Below are 15,134 nucleotides of genomic sequence, written 5' to 3' on the forward strand. Positions count from 1 at the left end.
TTAATATATTTTTTAATATTTTTCGATAATGAAACTTTAGAGAAAGAGTTTTCAATTACATAATCAAAAGGGCTTTATTTTATGTATTTATCTACTAAAAAAAACATATTTTTAACCACTTTAATATCATCCCATGTATAGCAGGTAGGTTTTTTCCTCCTCCTTTTATGGTTGGATGATACAATAGGAATTCACCTGAGAAAAATAAACCAACTTTTGCAACACAGGAAGGCTATTTTTTGTTTTTTTGCAATCGAGTCCCAAGTAGCTTATTCACTTCGGAAACGATCCATTCACCAAAATTAACATGTCAATAAAATTAATAGACTGTTGCCGAGATTATGCTGCATCATAGGAGTGTTTCGTTGAGTGAAACATCATAGATTATTCATTTAGTCGAGATATTCTATCAACACAATATACGCACGTCCAATATCTTCGGTACAATTAATCTTAATTCGTGAAGATATACAGAGTTGCAAGATGTTTTGTAGTTAGATGTTTAAGCAGCCTTTTTATGCATAAAAGACATGAATCCACATGGCTGCGTGGCGTCATTATTATACCGTGAAAGCAATCGAAGAAACAGTTATTGGATGAAGAAAAGAAGAAGAAGAATAGACCATAAATTTAACGAAAGAAACAAACAAAAGAAAGTAGTGGTCGAGTTAAAACAGAGGCAGATGATGGCATGGTATTGTTAAATTCAGTTGGCGCCTTAAAGCTCATTATTAATGAATGGATAAAATCCTATCCACTTCTGCTCGTACTGCTGATTGCTTACCCCATACCCTGTCCTTCTCATCACACTCTCGCACGCTATTTGCACTGAAATCCTAGCTAGCTGCCTGTAAGCACTAAGCTAGACACTCTGTCTCTCCTCTCCACTCTGGACACTTCATCAAGTAAAGGGAAGGTGGGTTTTACTTACTCTGCGTCTCTTCATTTTTTTCTTCCCTTTATTTATTTAGTATGCTCATTTGTTTTGGGTGATTTCAGTTTTCTTTTTTAGCATATATGCATGTTCTTTTACTGAATTGCTAATGTTGAAACATCAGGTATCTCTCAGATTCGAATAGTTCCGTGAATTGTCATGTAATATGGAGGTTGATAAAAGATGAACATAAAAAAACAAATGCCATTTAAAGGTGGTGGAAAGATTTATCTGCTTTAGTATGCTCATCGAGACCTGTTTTGTCCAAAAAGCAAGGAAACAAGTAAGTTTTCTGTTTAACATTTCGACAGTTTGCATGTCTGTGTCTTCCATGTATCTAATGACTTGTCTTCAATCATTGTATGCTATGATACTCAGGGAAATGTAGTCCTATTCCAATTCAGATTTTTTACGGTTTTTAGAATTTCATTTCAATAAAATTAAACAATACAACTTCGTTAAATTTCGTTTGCCGTATTTTTCATGCAGTTCAATTAGACTATTGGCATCTCCAAATCTTGGCTGTTTTGAGCCTATCTGAAATGGAAGTTGCAGAAACAAAATGTTCCTCAGGCTATGGCAAGCCTCCTTGGCTATTTAAAGGCAGGCACGTATCCAGCAAGTCTTAATTTAGTTTTTTTTTTTGGTCTATTTCTGTGACTGGTATGATTTACATCATTCCCGTTTATAAATATTGTTTAATGAAAGGTGTGATTCCCATTTCAGTGCCTTGTACCAGCTTCATCTTGTTAAATCCGAAACTGCTCGAGCATTCATTCCGAAAGAGTTCAGATTAGTTGAAGCATTTGGGTAATGTTTGTTTGTTGTAAATGTTGTTTGAACTTTAAAGGGAAAGTGTTGGGTTTCAAGATTTCCAATTTTCACTGTTAATTCACACTGCAGATACACTCTTGGAGGTTTTTTTCTTGCTAGCTATGAAGACAGTCCAGCTGGGGTTTTTGATGAGGTTCTATGATCTTCACAATTGTTTGCTTAAGAAACTTATTGATTTGGTTTTATGGTCATACATTTCTTCTATGGCATGACTCAATGAGCTAGAAGGGAAAAGTTGTAGGCACTTGCTTGATTCATTGAGCACCGGCAGAAATGGAAGAAAGTTTTAATTTTCTTTTCTTTTGGTTTCCCCCCTTTCTGCAGCTTGTGGTGATTGCAGGAACAGTGTGGAACCCCCCAACATCTTGTGCGTAAGTTTAGCATCCCATCCCTTCTTGTTCTTAATAATATACTGTAAGTGAATGTGGACAAGGAATCTTTTTGTGCTTGTAAAAAAAGTAGCAAGGCCCGGAGCAGATGAATCTTGATTTTGGTTTTTCCATCTCAGTTCCATAAAGGCAATCATAACAACCTTTTGAGCTATATTGGGCCGGTCAACTTTGAAACATGCATGTCCCCTGTAGTGTCTTAACAATATTATTATTATAGGAATCAACTAAAGGCATCATAATTGTTGTATATTTTTCGTCAAGTGGCCTGAGCAACTGGTCAAGTTGCTGTACTCTGTTCAGATAGCATCCCAAAGACATGTTTTTCAAGCTGAACCGAAGCACCTGGTTTTCAATACAGTGGGCCTAAAGACGATTCAAGATATTAGCAGTTTGCTTTTTCACATTTCTAAGATTGTTTCAAGTCTTTGACATCATATATTAGAAGCTATCAACGCAATTTAAACTATTTTAGAAGCCTTTTTTTTTCTTGTCTCGACAGATGGGCAGCCAGGGTGCTTGTAAACAGTGGTGATGCTTGTGATCATGGACGAAAGGTGGGAGGTCAACAAATTTCTTGTGGAATTATGAATTTTAATATTTTAATATAAATGAATTCCGTTAACTTATGGCCTTACTGTTTGAATAGATTGAAAGATGCTGGTCTCTATTTGCTAGGGTGAGATGATAAGTAATTTGAAAGAAATTGCATTAAGAGCATTGACACATCTTTGAGGCCAAAAGGAACCAAAAATAATTAAATGCAAGATAGACATTTGGATGCAAATTGCTCTTTCTTTTAGTAAAAATACAGTTCAAATTGAATGATGAGATTCTTGCCAATGCATTAAGAGCATGGACACATCTTTGAGGCCTAAAGGAACCAAAAATAATTAATTGCAAGATAGACATTTGGATGCAAATTGCTCTTTCTTTTAGTAAAAATACAGTTCAAATTGAGTGATGAGATTCTTGTTGAAAAGGGAAAAAACAAGTGTCCTAATAAGGAAGAAAAACTTTTGAATTATGACAAATGTAGATGCGTGTGACACAACAAAGGTTGCAAAAGTCATTGCTAGGTATGGAGAAAATGCCTACAAAGATGATGGATGACCAAAGGATACATATGGACGAAAGAGCCTTGCCAACTATCCGTATTTGTTTATCTGATGAGGTTCATAGTGAAAAGATTGCTGCTAGTTTATGGCTTAAGTTGGAGTCTTTATGCATGATGAAATCCCTTACAAATAATTTGTATTTGAAACACTGTTTGTTTATGTTATGGATGGAAGAAGGTGCATCAATTAAGACTCATCTTGATGAATTTAATTCAATTGTTGTGGATTTGAGGTCAATTGATGTTACGGTTGAAAGGGAAGATGAAGTCCTTGTATTGTTGTGCTCCCTGCCAGATTCAAACAGGTATCTCAGAGACGCTTTTTTTTTTTTTTTATCTGGTTGAGATATAATTTCAGTCGAGGAAGTTAAAGTAGCTTTGTAGTTCAAAGAAAAAATTAACAAGCATATTAATGGGGGTGGTGACAATGAAGGTGGTGCTCTTGTAGCACATTCTGATAATAGGAATTCCTTTATTGTCATGAATATATTCAGTATCACTGTGAGAAGATGAAAGCCGACCTATGAGAATTGAAGCTAGGTCACAAGAAGTAAGTAAGAGATGCTGCGATTGCCATGAAAGATGAGAGCAATGATCGATGATGATGTTCTCATGGTTCATAAAGGTGCGGAAGTTTTGAAAAATTCATGAATTTTAGATTCTGCATGCATCGTTCATATTTGTTCGAAGAAAGAATGGTTTGATATCTTTAATTAAAGAATATGATGGAGATTCTGTAGCACTAGTAGATGGTATGAAAGTGAAGTTACTGGGATTGGCAGTGTTAAAATTAAGATGCATGATGGTACAATGAAGATGCTTGCACGTACCAAAACTTAAAAGAGTTAAATTCCAATTAAACAACTTGATTCTCGTGGTTATAGGTGCTTAGCTGTGGTGATTTGACAGTGATTAATGTTCAATTGCATCCAAGAAGATAGTTAGTTTGGCTTTGATGTTTAATGGTACTATAGAAGATTTTCACGTGAAGGAACTTGCAAGATACGAGCGAAGGTGTAGATTTGTTAAAATATGGCTTCAACTGAACAACGGAATCTTTGTAGAAAGAGGAAATAAACAATTGTTGTGATTTGGAAAGTAAAACTTTTTCTAGTTATTATTGATTTTGTAGCAACCTACCCCTACCCCTACCCCTCTCCCTCTCTCTCTCTATGTGTGTGTGTGTGTGTAAGCTGAAAATGAGGAAGTCACGAGATTATTTATGAAGTCCTAGCTGTGTTGTTTTTGTGTAGGCTGTGAAGAAATCAATAAGAATGGCATATTTTTTGTGAGAATTTTCTTGGGTGTAACCGAGTTTTGTATAGTGACATATTTGTGTGTGCTGGATTCGTGGATATAATCTCCAATATTTGCTAGCAAAGTTTTTATAGAAGAAGATTTTCCGAATTGCTTCAAGTTTTTGTATCCCTTTTATTTTGTGTTATTGCTTGATTTGCATGGTTTTTGAAAAAAAAAAAAGTCTTTAGTTTTTGTGAGCACGTAGAAGATAAAACTCGCCTGCTTGCATATTCCCTAAAGCTACAACTGACTCAGCCCTGGTGAGTTGATGTTGTGACATTATGCATGATCATGGTGCTTCTTTGCCACTTAGCTGCTGGCAATTGAAAGAAAGTTTTGTCATATCTCTAATCTTTCTTTCACGTTCTCTTGCAGGAGGTAGGGCTTCCCAGTCAAGTTGCCAAGTTTTCCAAGGTGATTCTTGTTCTGTGTACATATTTTCTGCAGTTATACTTTCATTTTCAATGTAAAAGAACAAAGAAAATTAGAAAAAGAATTGCTCATTGCTCTAGTGAATTTTATTTAATTTAAAAAAATCCTTCTTAGCATGCAGGAAATTTCATAATTTTGAACAGTTGATAGCTCTGTGCTAATAATTAACCCGGTGTGCATGCTAGTTGATGACAGTGAATTATACTTGAAATAATGCCTCGTTAGATTATATTGCTTAGGATGGTGCTATCCCCCAATGTAGGAAAGCATTCAGTTGTGCCATACATTATCTTCTACGATGGATCATGGTTATACCTTCATTTGAATCAAAGTAATGCAAGAACCGCTGCAAATTCCATGAGAAGTTTACATCAATGTTTCAGCAAATGCGAAACTTGTTTTATGTTTATAATTTGCTCTTTTGAAACAGAAAATCACAGCAGTTCCAAGGCAAAGAAAGAGCAAATTTAGTGGCTTTCTTGACAAGATTGGTTTGGGCACGGCAAGTTCTAGTACAAAGAGCTGCATGGATGTTCTAGTAACTGAAACTAATGATCGTTCCACAACTGATATCTGCAACATCAACCTTACGGCTGTTGGTGAGTATGCTACAGTCATAATTATTTCTAGCTACAGCCAAAATTAAGTGGCTGTTGTTAGTACAAGTAGGTATTTTTCCATAAACAACCCTTTTTGTTCGAAGTTCCTGTCAATGCCATAAATTTTTAAAACCTTTTCAATTTTTCTTGTCAAGTTGGAGGCACTTGCTCGATCTTTGCTGTTGCGTGAAGAATTGTTTATCTTTCAGTTGTGTTCACGTGGATGTATCATACAAGTGACTGTTTCTTACCTACGTAGTTTGAATCTGGTGCCTGTTGTAAGCTTGGAGGCTTCTTCTAAGTGATGTAATCTTGGCATAGGCTGGTTTTCTCTGTTCAGTCGTTTTGCTAGCTTGTAAGTTTGACCCTATCCATAGATAGCTTCTGTTCACATTAAGAAGTTCAGGAAAATGGCCCTGGCTTATAGAAGCATCAATGTAGAAAATGACACAACTAGGATATTAACCACTTCTTGTCAGGCAACATTATTCTCATCGCAAGTTTTTGAGTTCCTCCTAGGAAAATAACATCATTTCTCTCTGGTTGGCTGTGGAGTTCTATGTATAAGAGCTTTTATGTCCTCTTGGAAGCTTACTTGCTCCCAGAGCTTGACCCAATACGAAAGGGGAATCACTGTCCTCGCATAACTGATATCCCCGTTCTTTGGTTTTCTTATATTTTAGTTTTTACTATGATTTTTGTGATTGATTATTTCTTGTCTTGGTTATGGACTTATTGATGGTAGTTCCAGGGATGAAATTCGACAAATGGAAGGGGCCAGCAATAAAAATGTCGCTACCAAGTTTCAGGTAAATATTCATCTGAACTGGCGTTTAAAAATCGCCATGCGCTATGAGCATGTCATCTCATAGCTTCTATATGCTGTGAAATTGCAGTGGACGTACAGAGTATAACCCAAGCCTTTTGAAATATTCTTGCAATATTGAATGCAGGTATACATCTATACTCTTGCACTTGTTAAACTTATATATTGGATATGCTTTGGAGAGAGAACAGAATTTGGCTGAGTAGGTCCTCGTCTAGTAACAACAAAAGCATACTTGGAATCGAACACAACTGGATTCCAGTTGCTCTGATCATCCTAAAAAGTAATCACTCATGTTTGCTTTAAAAGAATGGAGAACTCCAGAGCATCTTGTTCCATACATTGATTGGCCCATGTTGAATAAGAGATTTTCTCACACAGCTCCTCTGAGTATAAAAAAAACGATCACTTCATCTGTAGAAAAAGTTCACGGAAAAATATCTGTGAAGATGACGCCAGTGTTTTTGATTTCGAATGGACACCTTTTGATTGCACTGTTTTTCTGATAGAGTACGAGCAGTGAGGGCAGCAAAAGTATCAAGGCCATCTCTAACATCAAAGCAAGACGCTGAAGAGTCATTGAGTGAGCATGAGAGACAGAACCTGACCATATCTGTGATGTTGTCAAAACCAATACTAGCTTTAGAGTTCAGTTGCTTAAGTATGCAGGTTGAAGCCCCAGTTGTAGTTTCCCAGCATTCTACAAGCAGGTTTGCAACTACAGTCACGGATTAAGGGCATTATTATTGTTCGAAAAATTCGTTGATATTTGTAATCAATGCCAATTTGTATTGGTTTTTACTCTTTTTTTTTTTTTGTTGGTAGATGATCAGTAGTGGAAGTGGCAAATAGTCATTACTGTAAACAATGGGAGTCTGGCAGAGCTAGGATGTTTACTTATGAGGCCAAGCAAATCCATGATTGCTTTTCCGAAGAACTATCTTAGTGTGATGGTTTAATAAAAAAGAAGATCACAAGTAGATTGGAATTCTCATTAGTGAAGGATGCACAAAGCAAGCTAAATGAGGATGCTTTTGCACTATTCTCTTCTAGATAGAATATTACTTTACTAGGAGAGTTATTTGCCCTATTTAAGGAATCACGCTATGAGTTAATGAGAAAAGAAAATAAAGAAATAAAAGGAAGAGCAAAGAAATGGTAAATTGTGCCGAGCTCTAGCTCTTCACGCAGAAGTTACTAGGGACCCTTTTTTCCCTCTCAAATGGGAGTTTGAAAGTGAGACCAAGGAGGAGGAAGAAAAAAGAAAAAAAAAAAAAAAAAAAGGGGATGCCCCACGTACGAGTGCACTTGGCCAAACTATCCAAGTGCTTTGCTTTCTCTAGAGGCATTGCCTCGAAATGCTTTTTCTAGAACGAAATGAGATAGCAAAATCTTGGACCGGTTTTGAAATTTCGAACATCTTTTTTCCAGAATGAGATAGTTGATGATCTAAAACCTGAACACCTAAGCCGAACTATCAAAGCGCATCATACAATAAAAGTGATATAATTCAATAATGTTATTCTTATTCCATAAATTGTCATTTCTATTCCATATATAATCTAGCTTTGTTATTTAGATAGATCAAAATACTACTAATTAGATTTCCCACAACAATTATATTAAATGTTTGATATTACATTAGCAAAACTCTAAACGTGCAGGGAAGTTATTGTAGATATAAACACAAAAAACTATTCATTGGCTCATTGCTGTACTAAAATTATATTTTTGTTTTTTTGAAAAAAAAAAAAAAAAAAGTTGTTGGGGTTGGGGGTAATTTAACCTTTCCAAATAGCTCATCTATCATTAAGGAATTGATAAGAGGTATATGTATCTTTTTAATTTTTTAAAAATAGTGAAATGACTAAATGGTCCTTCGAGTAAAAAAATATATAAAAGGGTTGATTAAGGGTGTTTTTGTCTTTTTATTTTTTAAAATAATAAAAAGACATTTTTGCCCTTGGATTCAAGAAAAAATAAGTCGTGTTTAAGAGCTTTTTCATCCTTTTATAGTGGTGTTTTTTTTATATAATTTCACATTAATTGATGGAATTTTGGTCCTTTTATTTTGAATAATTAATATAAATATTCAAAAAAATTGTTGGTGCGTGCTCTCCACATGCCAGCACATGCGCTTTTTTAATGGCACGTGTGTCAATGGTAGTTTCAAAAAATATTTTTTTTAGATAATATTTATAATATGTGCAGTCTTGCATAATTTTTTTTATTCTTTTTTTATGTTATTCAATCAATTTCATGTATGTGTCTATTTTTATTATTGTTTGATTAAATAAAAAAATAAATTTAATAAATAAATTCGTTAAACACAACCAGTAAATGTCTCATATTACAACATCAAATATTTTAATTACATTGATCTCTTGATTTTTTTTTTTTTTGATTTTTTTTATAATTATTGTGACTTTTTTTTTACATTTATTTTTACATATATTTATCAATTTATTTAATTATATATTTACATAAAAAATTTATTTATAATATATCTTTTTATGGATAAAAAAAAAAGATATCAAGAAACCTACATATCTAAATTTTTTTTATTAAAAAAAAAAAAAAACTACCCACGGTTCAGATAGCTAGTTTGTATCTAAAAAGTACAGCTAGAAGTATGAATGCTTGCTGTGAATGAGTTTTCCCCTTAAAGTATAGCTAGTTTTTTTAGGCGTCGAGTTACGGCCTACGGGGTCTCGATACACCTTGAATCGAGGAGCAGCTCCCGAATTGAATGAATGCTTGCTTGCTGCCAATGAGTTTTCGCAGCGTGACATACGTGTTCGCCGCTACAAAGGCATCGAGCAACGAACTTCACGTGGATTTGTAAAATGTTATTGTTATAGTTTTTTTTTAAAATGTAAAACATATTAAAATATTTATATTTTTTAAAAATACGGATATAATCACGTTTTCAAATCTGAATGTTCTATTAGAATTAAAATTGAATTGAATAAAAATTAATTTATTAAAATTCAATTAACTTGATTAAATCTATTTAAACTAAAGGTTAACTTTATAAAAAAAAAATTGTTTAGAAATAATGGGATTCAGACATTTATATTCTTTTATTAACTTAAATATTTTTGTGAGCATACCAAGATCAATACGCACATGAAAGCATTAAGTTTTAGTAATATACATGTATAATTATTAGCATAATTGATCATCAACCTACTCGCCCATGATCCAATGGTCCAGATTCTTAAATTCAAGATCCCATCCTGACTTGAAGCATGTAATTTATATATGTACCCTTCTCATGGATAAATTCAGTGTTTAGATTATTATGTTTCTACATCCGCAACTTGTTTTTAATCTTTTCTTACATGCTAGCTGTAAGATCTTCTCTTCACGCAACTTTATTGGATCCAATTTATATTATCTTTCACTGAATTATGTATGAAAAAATATTTTATTTGCTTTTTCGTAAGAAATTGAAGCTATTATAGCAGCCACCAGATTGTAGGGCATGTTTCAATTATTTGAAAGAAACCCTTGTTTTTCATAATTAAATGCATGGGGCCTCTCTGTGAAGTCTGAACAGATAGTCCATACCTCATAGCAAAGTCATTTATAAAAGGAACATCAATAAAGTGCGGTTAATTGTTAATTAAAATGCACATAGGAAGGTACTAGCTTTGCATTGCAGCTTTTATGAAGATGCAGCTCGACGCCCCCCTGCCGTAGATGTCCCCGGCAGTCTAAAGACTCCATTGCAAAACCTCCTGGAGTTTCCTCTTGACCATGCGTGTACTATTTCCCGTTGAAAACACTACAGATAGTTTTGTTGTCGTGTTGAAAAAAACATCAAACAGCCTCCATGGTCAACATTTTGGACAAGTTTCATGGAGTATTGTCCTGATCTGTGGATTGTGTACTGCTTTATCATGCCGTTCTATGTAAATTCTGTAGATATTCATTCTGAAGGGAAGCATTTTTATGTGCAAGAAAACCATTGTTTCAGAATAACTTCGATAAAGTTTTGGGTTGACAAGCTAGCCAAGTCAAGTTCAAAACACAAAACAAGGCAGGTTCTTTCTTTACTCGAGTTCTTTACAAAAATAGAAACCAAAGAAACAAACAGTCCAGTGCAATTCTCATTCTCGGGCAATTGAGAACTGCCTTTTGCAATAGCAATCCCTTGTCTACTTACAATTGAATATGTATTTCCTGTAATGAAGTGATCTGCAGATCAGAAAGCTTCTGGTAGAGGCTGGCCTCCCAAGAATGCCTTGAACAGAACTAGCGATCTTTCAGGCTGTGAAAATGGAGCTTCATGGGATGCTCCTCTGATGGTGGCGAAGGATAGGATATTACCATAAACTTGAGTCCACCCACCAACCTGAAGGTAAGAAAACCAATCAAATACTATCCAGTTAAAACAAATAACCTAGCAAATTCTTAAATTGTAATCAATCTTCAAACGTGACAGTTACCTGCTGCCCTTCAAACCAAACTCGGTAAGGCACTGTGGTTTGCAGTCCCAATTCCTCTGCCAGTCCGTGAACTAGTGTTCGGCTTCCGGTCAGTGGGATGACAGAATCTTGGTCTCCACTGTATTTTAAGAACAAATGTCTCATGATTTCTATGATCAACCTTGACTAAATTCCATTCTCCAACTTCACAAACAGAACATAGCAGACTAACAAGGTGGTGAGTTACCTATAAACCAAGACCGGAATTCCTGCCTTAATGAGTCTGCCTACAATAGTGATTGTTGGTATCTCCACGTCAAGGAGCTCGTAATCAAGAATGCTGAACAGTGAGAGCAAAATTATCAAACACTTTAGAAAAATAAACGAGAAATGCTTCTGTCATCTCATTGATTTTTCCATGAAATTCTAAAATTGGAAGTTTCTTGTTGGCTGCTTTCACATTAGCACATCATACTGAAACTCATTTCTGTGATAGAGAATTACTTGCTGCAAACATCCCATCGACGGACTCCAACAAGACGTGCATGGAGAGCCTTCTGCACATCTGGCCTGTTGAGATAATTAACTGTCTCATCTTCCACACATACATCTATATTGTCTCCAAGTTGTTGCTGATCAGATTGAACAAATTGAACAGTCAGCGAGTCAACTCAAACAATTTTTGCAGTTGAAAAATGATAGATTTTGCTGACCTGGGGGCTAAGGATTTTTGTCTGTGAGAGAGCTGATGATATACAGACATCGAGGGTAACATCATACTTGTCAACAAATCTACTGGTTTCTCTTGTCACTTGACTCATCACTGTTGAACATTGAGGAGAAAGTGAACCTCTGTAGTATTCGCTTACATATCGCGAGTAGTTACAAACTGTAGTGAACATTTTGTATGTTGTGTCTGATATCAATCCATGAGACCAGAAGAACTCGGCCCTCGAATTGAAGTCTGTGGCGTACTCTAAAACTGGATTCCCCATCTGCAATTTAAAAGGTTTTGATTAATTGAAAATAAAAAAGAATAATAGAATTATCAAAAACAAAAAATAACTCTTTTAACAGAAGAGGAGATTTGGTTTGACAAATACAAACGAGAAAAAAAAAAAAAAAAAACAGAATTACTGACAGAATGGAGGGAGAAATTTTTCTTATTACTACTCACAGCAATTCCTTTCAAATTGAACAGTTTCTCCTTTCTGTTGAATTGAAGCATGAGATCTGCCAGCTGGGGCACATAGTGACCTAATCATGAATAGGATTGAAGTATAAGATTAAACCCCATTTATTTCTAACCTGTTTTGACTGAAGAAAAAAAAAGTTTTGCCTTGAGCATGAAAATAATACCAGCATAGCTTTCTCCTGTAATGAACAAACTTCTGTTTCTGTAATGTGGAAAATTGACAAACCATTTCTGCAGGAACACCAGGTTGTCCCTAGCTATATAGGTAACAAAAACAAAAATAGCTTCAAAATGAGAGGTAAAATGTCTATAAAGGTCATCCTTTGTCAACCCAGAATGTAAACGATTAAAAAATAAGCATATCCGTAAAACAAAAAAAGAAATTATACAGTGCTATGACATAGTGAGATGAGAATAAAATTCTTACAAAGAACTCAAATGACTTAGAAAAACAAATAGAAAACAACAAGAAGAAAAAAAGAAAACCCAGAGCGAGAAATAAATTGAGACTACAAAAGAAAGAAAAGAAGTTGACTTTGAATCTTTGGTGCAGAAATTCTGTTTCTTGTGCAAATCAAAAAAATTTGAATAGAAAGTTTTTGTTTCCCTTCTCTTTAGCGAGATTTAAACGTAAAAATGAGAAAGTAATATAAACATTATGGATTTGATAGACCAATTACACTTAACAGACAAGGAAAGAAGAATCAAGAACTTGGTGGAAACATACCAGTGATCTTGTCATTGACACCTTCATATGAAGAAGCATTAGTAGAGTAAGAGAACCCAACTCCAATTGGTGTCTCCAAATACAATATATTGGCTTCTGCGATATAATGATTATTTACTCTAAGATCAGCACGTTGTGTATTGTTTAATGCAAAGAACAAAATCAATATCATATTGTAATATAAACATTTGCACTTTGTTTACCTCTATTCCAGCTATACTGGTTCTTGACCAACACCTCCCCACTAGGCCTAAACGGTCCATTCTCAGAAAATGCCCCAACTCCCAAGGAAGAGCAACCTGGCCCTGCAAACAACAATGAAACAAATTGAGAACCAAAGCCCAACAGAAAACTCTAATCTTTTGCATGGAATTAGTGGGATAGAAGCTGGAATTTCTTTACCTCCATTTAGCCAGAGAACAAGAGGCTTAGAAGCACAATCTAGTTCAGCTTCAGCAAAGTAGTAAAAGAGTGCTTTTTGTTTTTTCTCATCGACGGTCACATAACCTGAATACTGCTGGAACCAGACTGGAGGTTGACCAGGTAACTGGGTGATTCTGTCAAACTGTGAAAAACTAGACTCTACTCCTATGAAAAAGCATACAAGTAAAGCTAGAGGCAATGCCATTAATTCTCTTGACACATAAGCCATGGCTTCACACTTGATTGCAAAGAACCTAGAAGGAGAGAGAGTGTGCAAAAAGAGAAGAGAGAGAGGCAGCTAAGGCATTGCTCATTGGGGGGCATTATATAAAAAGAGAAGAGAGGGAGAAGAAAGGGGGAATCTGTGTTTTGGGGGTTTTTCTTCTTCTTATTTTTAATTTTAAGATGCACTCATTAAGTTTTGTCCCTTTGAGAAGAGAGGGCTGGAGCAGAAACAGATGGGTGCTGACTTGATGTTTCAGTCAGCAAATGATGTGTGACTGTCAAGTGAAAATGAAAAGAGAGAATGCGCTCTGGAAGACAGAGGATATAACAGTGCTATTTGTTTTTTAAAAATATATTAAAATAATATTTATTTTTAAAATTATAACATCAAAATAATATAAAAATTTTAAAAAATAAATTAAAAAAAAAAAAAAACCTTCATCAAACACATTCGCAAATAACTTATTAAAAACCTGAATTTAATCACAGAAGCTACAATTATCAAAAACATTATCATAAATCTAAATTAACACGGTGAATCAACCTAATAATTCACCAACTCAGACTTGAATAAAATAAAATAAAAAATAAGTAATTTTTTTTTACTTATTTTTTTATGAAAATAATATTATTTGGATCAGTTATTCTAACAAAAAAAAAGGCTGAAACAACTGTTTTAGAAATTTAAAAAAAAAATCAAAATTTGAATCATCATATCACCCCACCAAAACCCAAATCATGAATCACCAAAACTATATTTCTTTTTAGGGTTTATAAACCCAGAAATGACCCCAAAAAACCTTACCAAAACAGTATTGATGCTCAAGCTATATTTACTTAATATTTACAGCATAGGAGAGAAATAAACACAAATAGAAAAATAAAAATTATATGTATTCCCGCTCTATTTTATTATTTTATTTATAAAAAAACCATCAATTTCTCTGTCCATCTCATTTAAAATGTTATTTGCGTCTATCTCATTTAAATATCCAGTAATTACAACGTAAACACCATAAATTATAGTATCAGTTTTGGTACCACGCAGTATGCTTCCACCATAAAGGAGCTTTTTCTGGCACGCCATCTTTTTCTTTTTCTTTTTTCAGATCAGGCAGCCATTTTTTGATGAACATGACAGCACCTGTGATTGTATCTCATATACAACCAAATCTGCTCGATCTCAAGAGAATGGTTTGAAAATTCAAAAACAGAGATGGACAGAATCATTATTCATGAGTTTGGTTTTCCCAGAAACAATGGCTCCAGTCATCAAGCCTGCATCATATGCAAACAAAGTACAAGCCCAGATCTCTCCATACATGTTTCTCTGATACTGTTGGCGAGTCCGAGCCTTTTCTGGAGACATAAAATCCAGAGAAAGTTAAACCGCATCTATAGTACTGGACGAGCAATTGAAGCTATAATAATAATATTCTAACTTTATATTTTCTCTGCATAGTAAAGAAGAATCTTTTGGGGTGTTTTACTTTGTTTGACCTGTCTTAAAACCTTTCATTTTGTCTGATCTCTGTACAAGTAAAAGAGTCTTTTCTTGGCACTCAACAAACCCAATTCATTCACCGGACTTCTTTCTCTCTGCTTCCGCCATTAATGGGACCTGTAAATGGGCCATCGAAACATAAAGAATTGCTTCCCTGAGAAGGAAAAGTGGAGGAGGAGTAGATTGCTAGTAGATAG

General features: G+C 34.6%; 2 protein-coding genes across 7 annotated transcripts; one reads left to right on the plus strand and one right to left on the minus strand.

Moving 5' to 3' along the window:
• The first annotated feature begins 564 nt into the window (after positions 1-564).
• LOC118054430 (protein NEOXANTHIN-DEFICIENT 1) lies at positions 565-7,427 on the plus strand. Of its 5 annotated transcripts, XM_035066022.2 has the most exons (13): positions 627-916; positions 1,059-1,217; positions 1,424-1,541; positions 1,661-1,744; positions 1,838-1,901; positions 2,093-2,139; positions 2,660-2,714; positions 4,949-4,987; positions 5,436-5,604; positions 6,350-6,413; positions 6,501-6,557; positions 6,940-7,140; positions 7,256-7,427. In XM_035066022.2, the coding sequence occupies exons 3-13, from the start codon at positions 1,477-1,479 to the stop codon at positions 7,257-7,259; spliced, it is 849 nt and encodes a 282-aa protein (XP_034921913.1). In that variant the 5' UTR covers positions 627-916; positions 1,059-1,217; positions 1,424-1,476; the 3' UTR covers positions 7,260-7,427. The 5 variants fall into 5 exon arrangements, 4 of the variants coding, with proteins under 4 accessions (XP_034921910.1, XP_034921909.1, XP_034921913.1 ...); XM_035066018.2 differs by lacking the exon at positions 7,256-7,427 and having other exon boundaries at positions 624-916; positions 6,940-7,235; XM_035066021.2 differs by lacking the exon at positions 7,256-7,427 and having other exon boundaries at positions 645-916; positions 6,356-6,413; positions 6,940-7,235.
• Positions 7,428-10,000: 2,573 nt separating this feature from the next.
• Positions 10,001-13,645, minus strand: LOC118054432 (serine carboxypeptidase-like 45). 2 transcript variants are annotated; one of them, XM_035066024.2, is made up of 11 exons: positions 13,188-13,645; positions 12,989-13,090; positions 12,786-12,881; positions 12,223-12,315; positions 12,041-12,120; positions 11,577-11,858; positions 11,368-11,495; positions 11,111-11,203; positions 10,885-11,002; positions 10,602-10,790; positions 10,001-10,369 (listed from the first exon to the last, which is right to left on the minus strand). In XM_035066024.2, the coding sequence occupies exons 1-10, from the start codon at positions 13,435-13,437 to the stop codon at positions 10,641-10,643; spliced, it is 1,392 nt and encodes a 463-aa protein (XP_034921915.1). In that variant the 5' UTR covers positions 13,438-13,645; the 3' UTR covers positions 10,001-10,369; positions 10,602-10,640. The 2 variants fall into 2 exon arrangements, with proteins under 2 accessions (XP_034921915.1, XP_034921914.1); XM_035066023.2 differs by lacking the exon at positions 10,001-10,369 and having other exon boundaries at positions 10,458-10,790; positions 13,188-13,644.
• Between the last annotated feature and the right edge of the window lie 1,489 nt (positions 13,646-15,134).

The sequence above is a fragment of the Populus alba genome, chromosome 3, assembly GCF_005239225.2.
Source record: "Populus alba chromosome 3, ASM523922v2, whole genome shotgun sequence".
In the NCBI taxonomy this organism is placed as follows: domain Eukaryota; kingdom Viridiplantae; phylum Streptophyta; class Magnoliopsida; order Malpighiales; family Salicaceae; genus Populus; species Populus alba.

Bases quoted from the DNA above. Each gene is read 5' to 3' on its own strand.
- LOC118054432 (XM_035066024.2), bottom strand. From the start codon at position 13,437: ATGGCTTATGTGTCAAGAGAATTAATGGCATTGCCTCTAGCTTTACTT. The intron at 12,882-12,988 runs GTAAACAAAGTG...ATTATATCGCAG, and splicing joins CCAGTATAGCTGGAATAGAG to AAGCCAATATATTGTATTTG. The intron at 11,204-11,367 runs GTAATTCTCTAT...CTCACTGTTCAG, and splicing joins CGATGGGATGTTTGCAGCAA to CATTCTTGATTACGAGCTCC.
- LOC118054430 (XM_035066019.2), top strand. From the start codon at position 1,477: ATGGAAGTTGCAGAAACAAAATGTTCCTCAGGCTATGGCAAGCCTCCT. The intron at 2,715-4,948 runs GTGGGAGGTCAA...GTTCTCTTGCAG, and splicing joins CTTGTGATCATGGACGAAAG to GAGGTAGGGCTTCCCAGTCA. The intron at 4,988-5,435 runs GTGATTCTTGTT...CTTTTGAAACAG, and splicing joins AAGTTGCCAAGTTTTCCAAG to AAAATCACAGCAGTTCCAAG.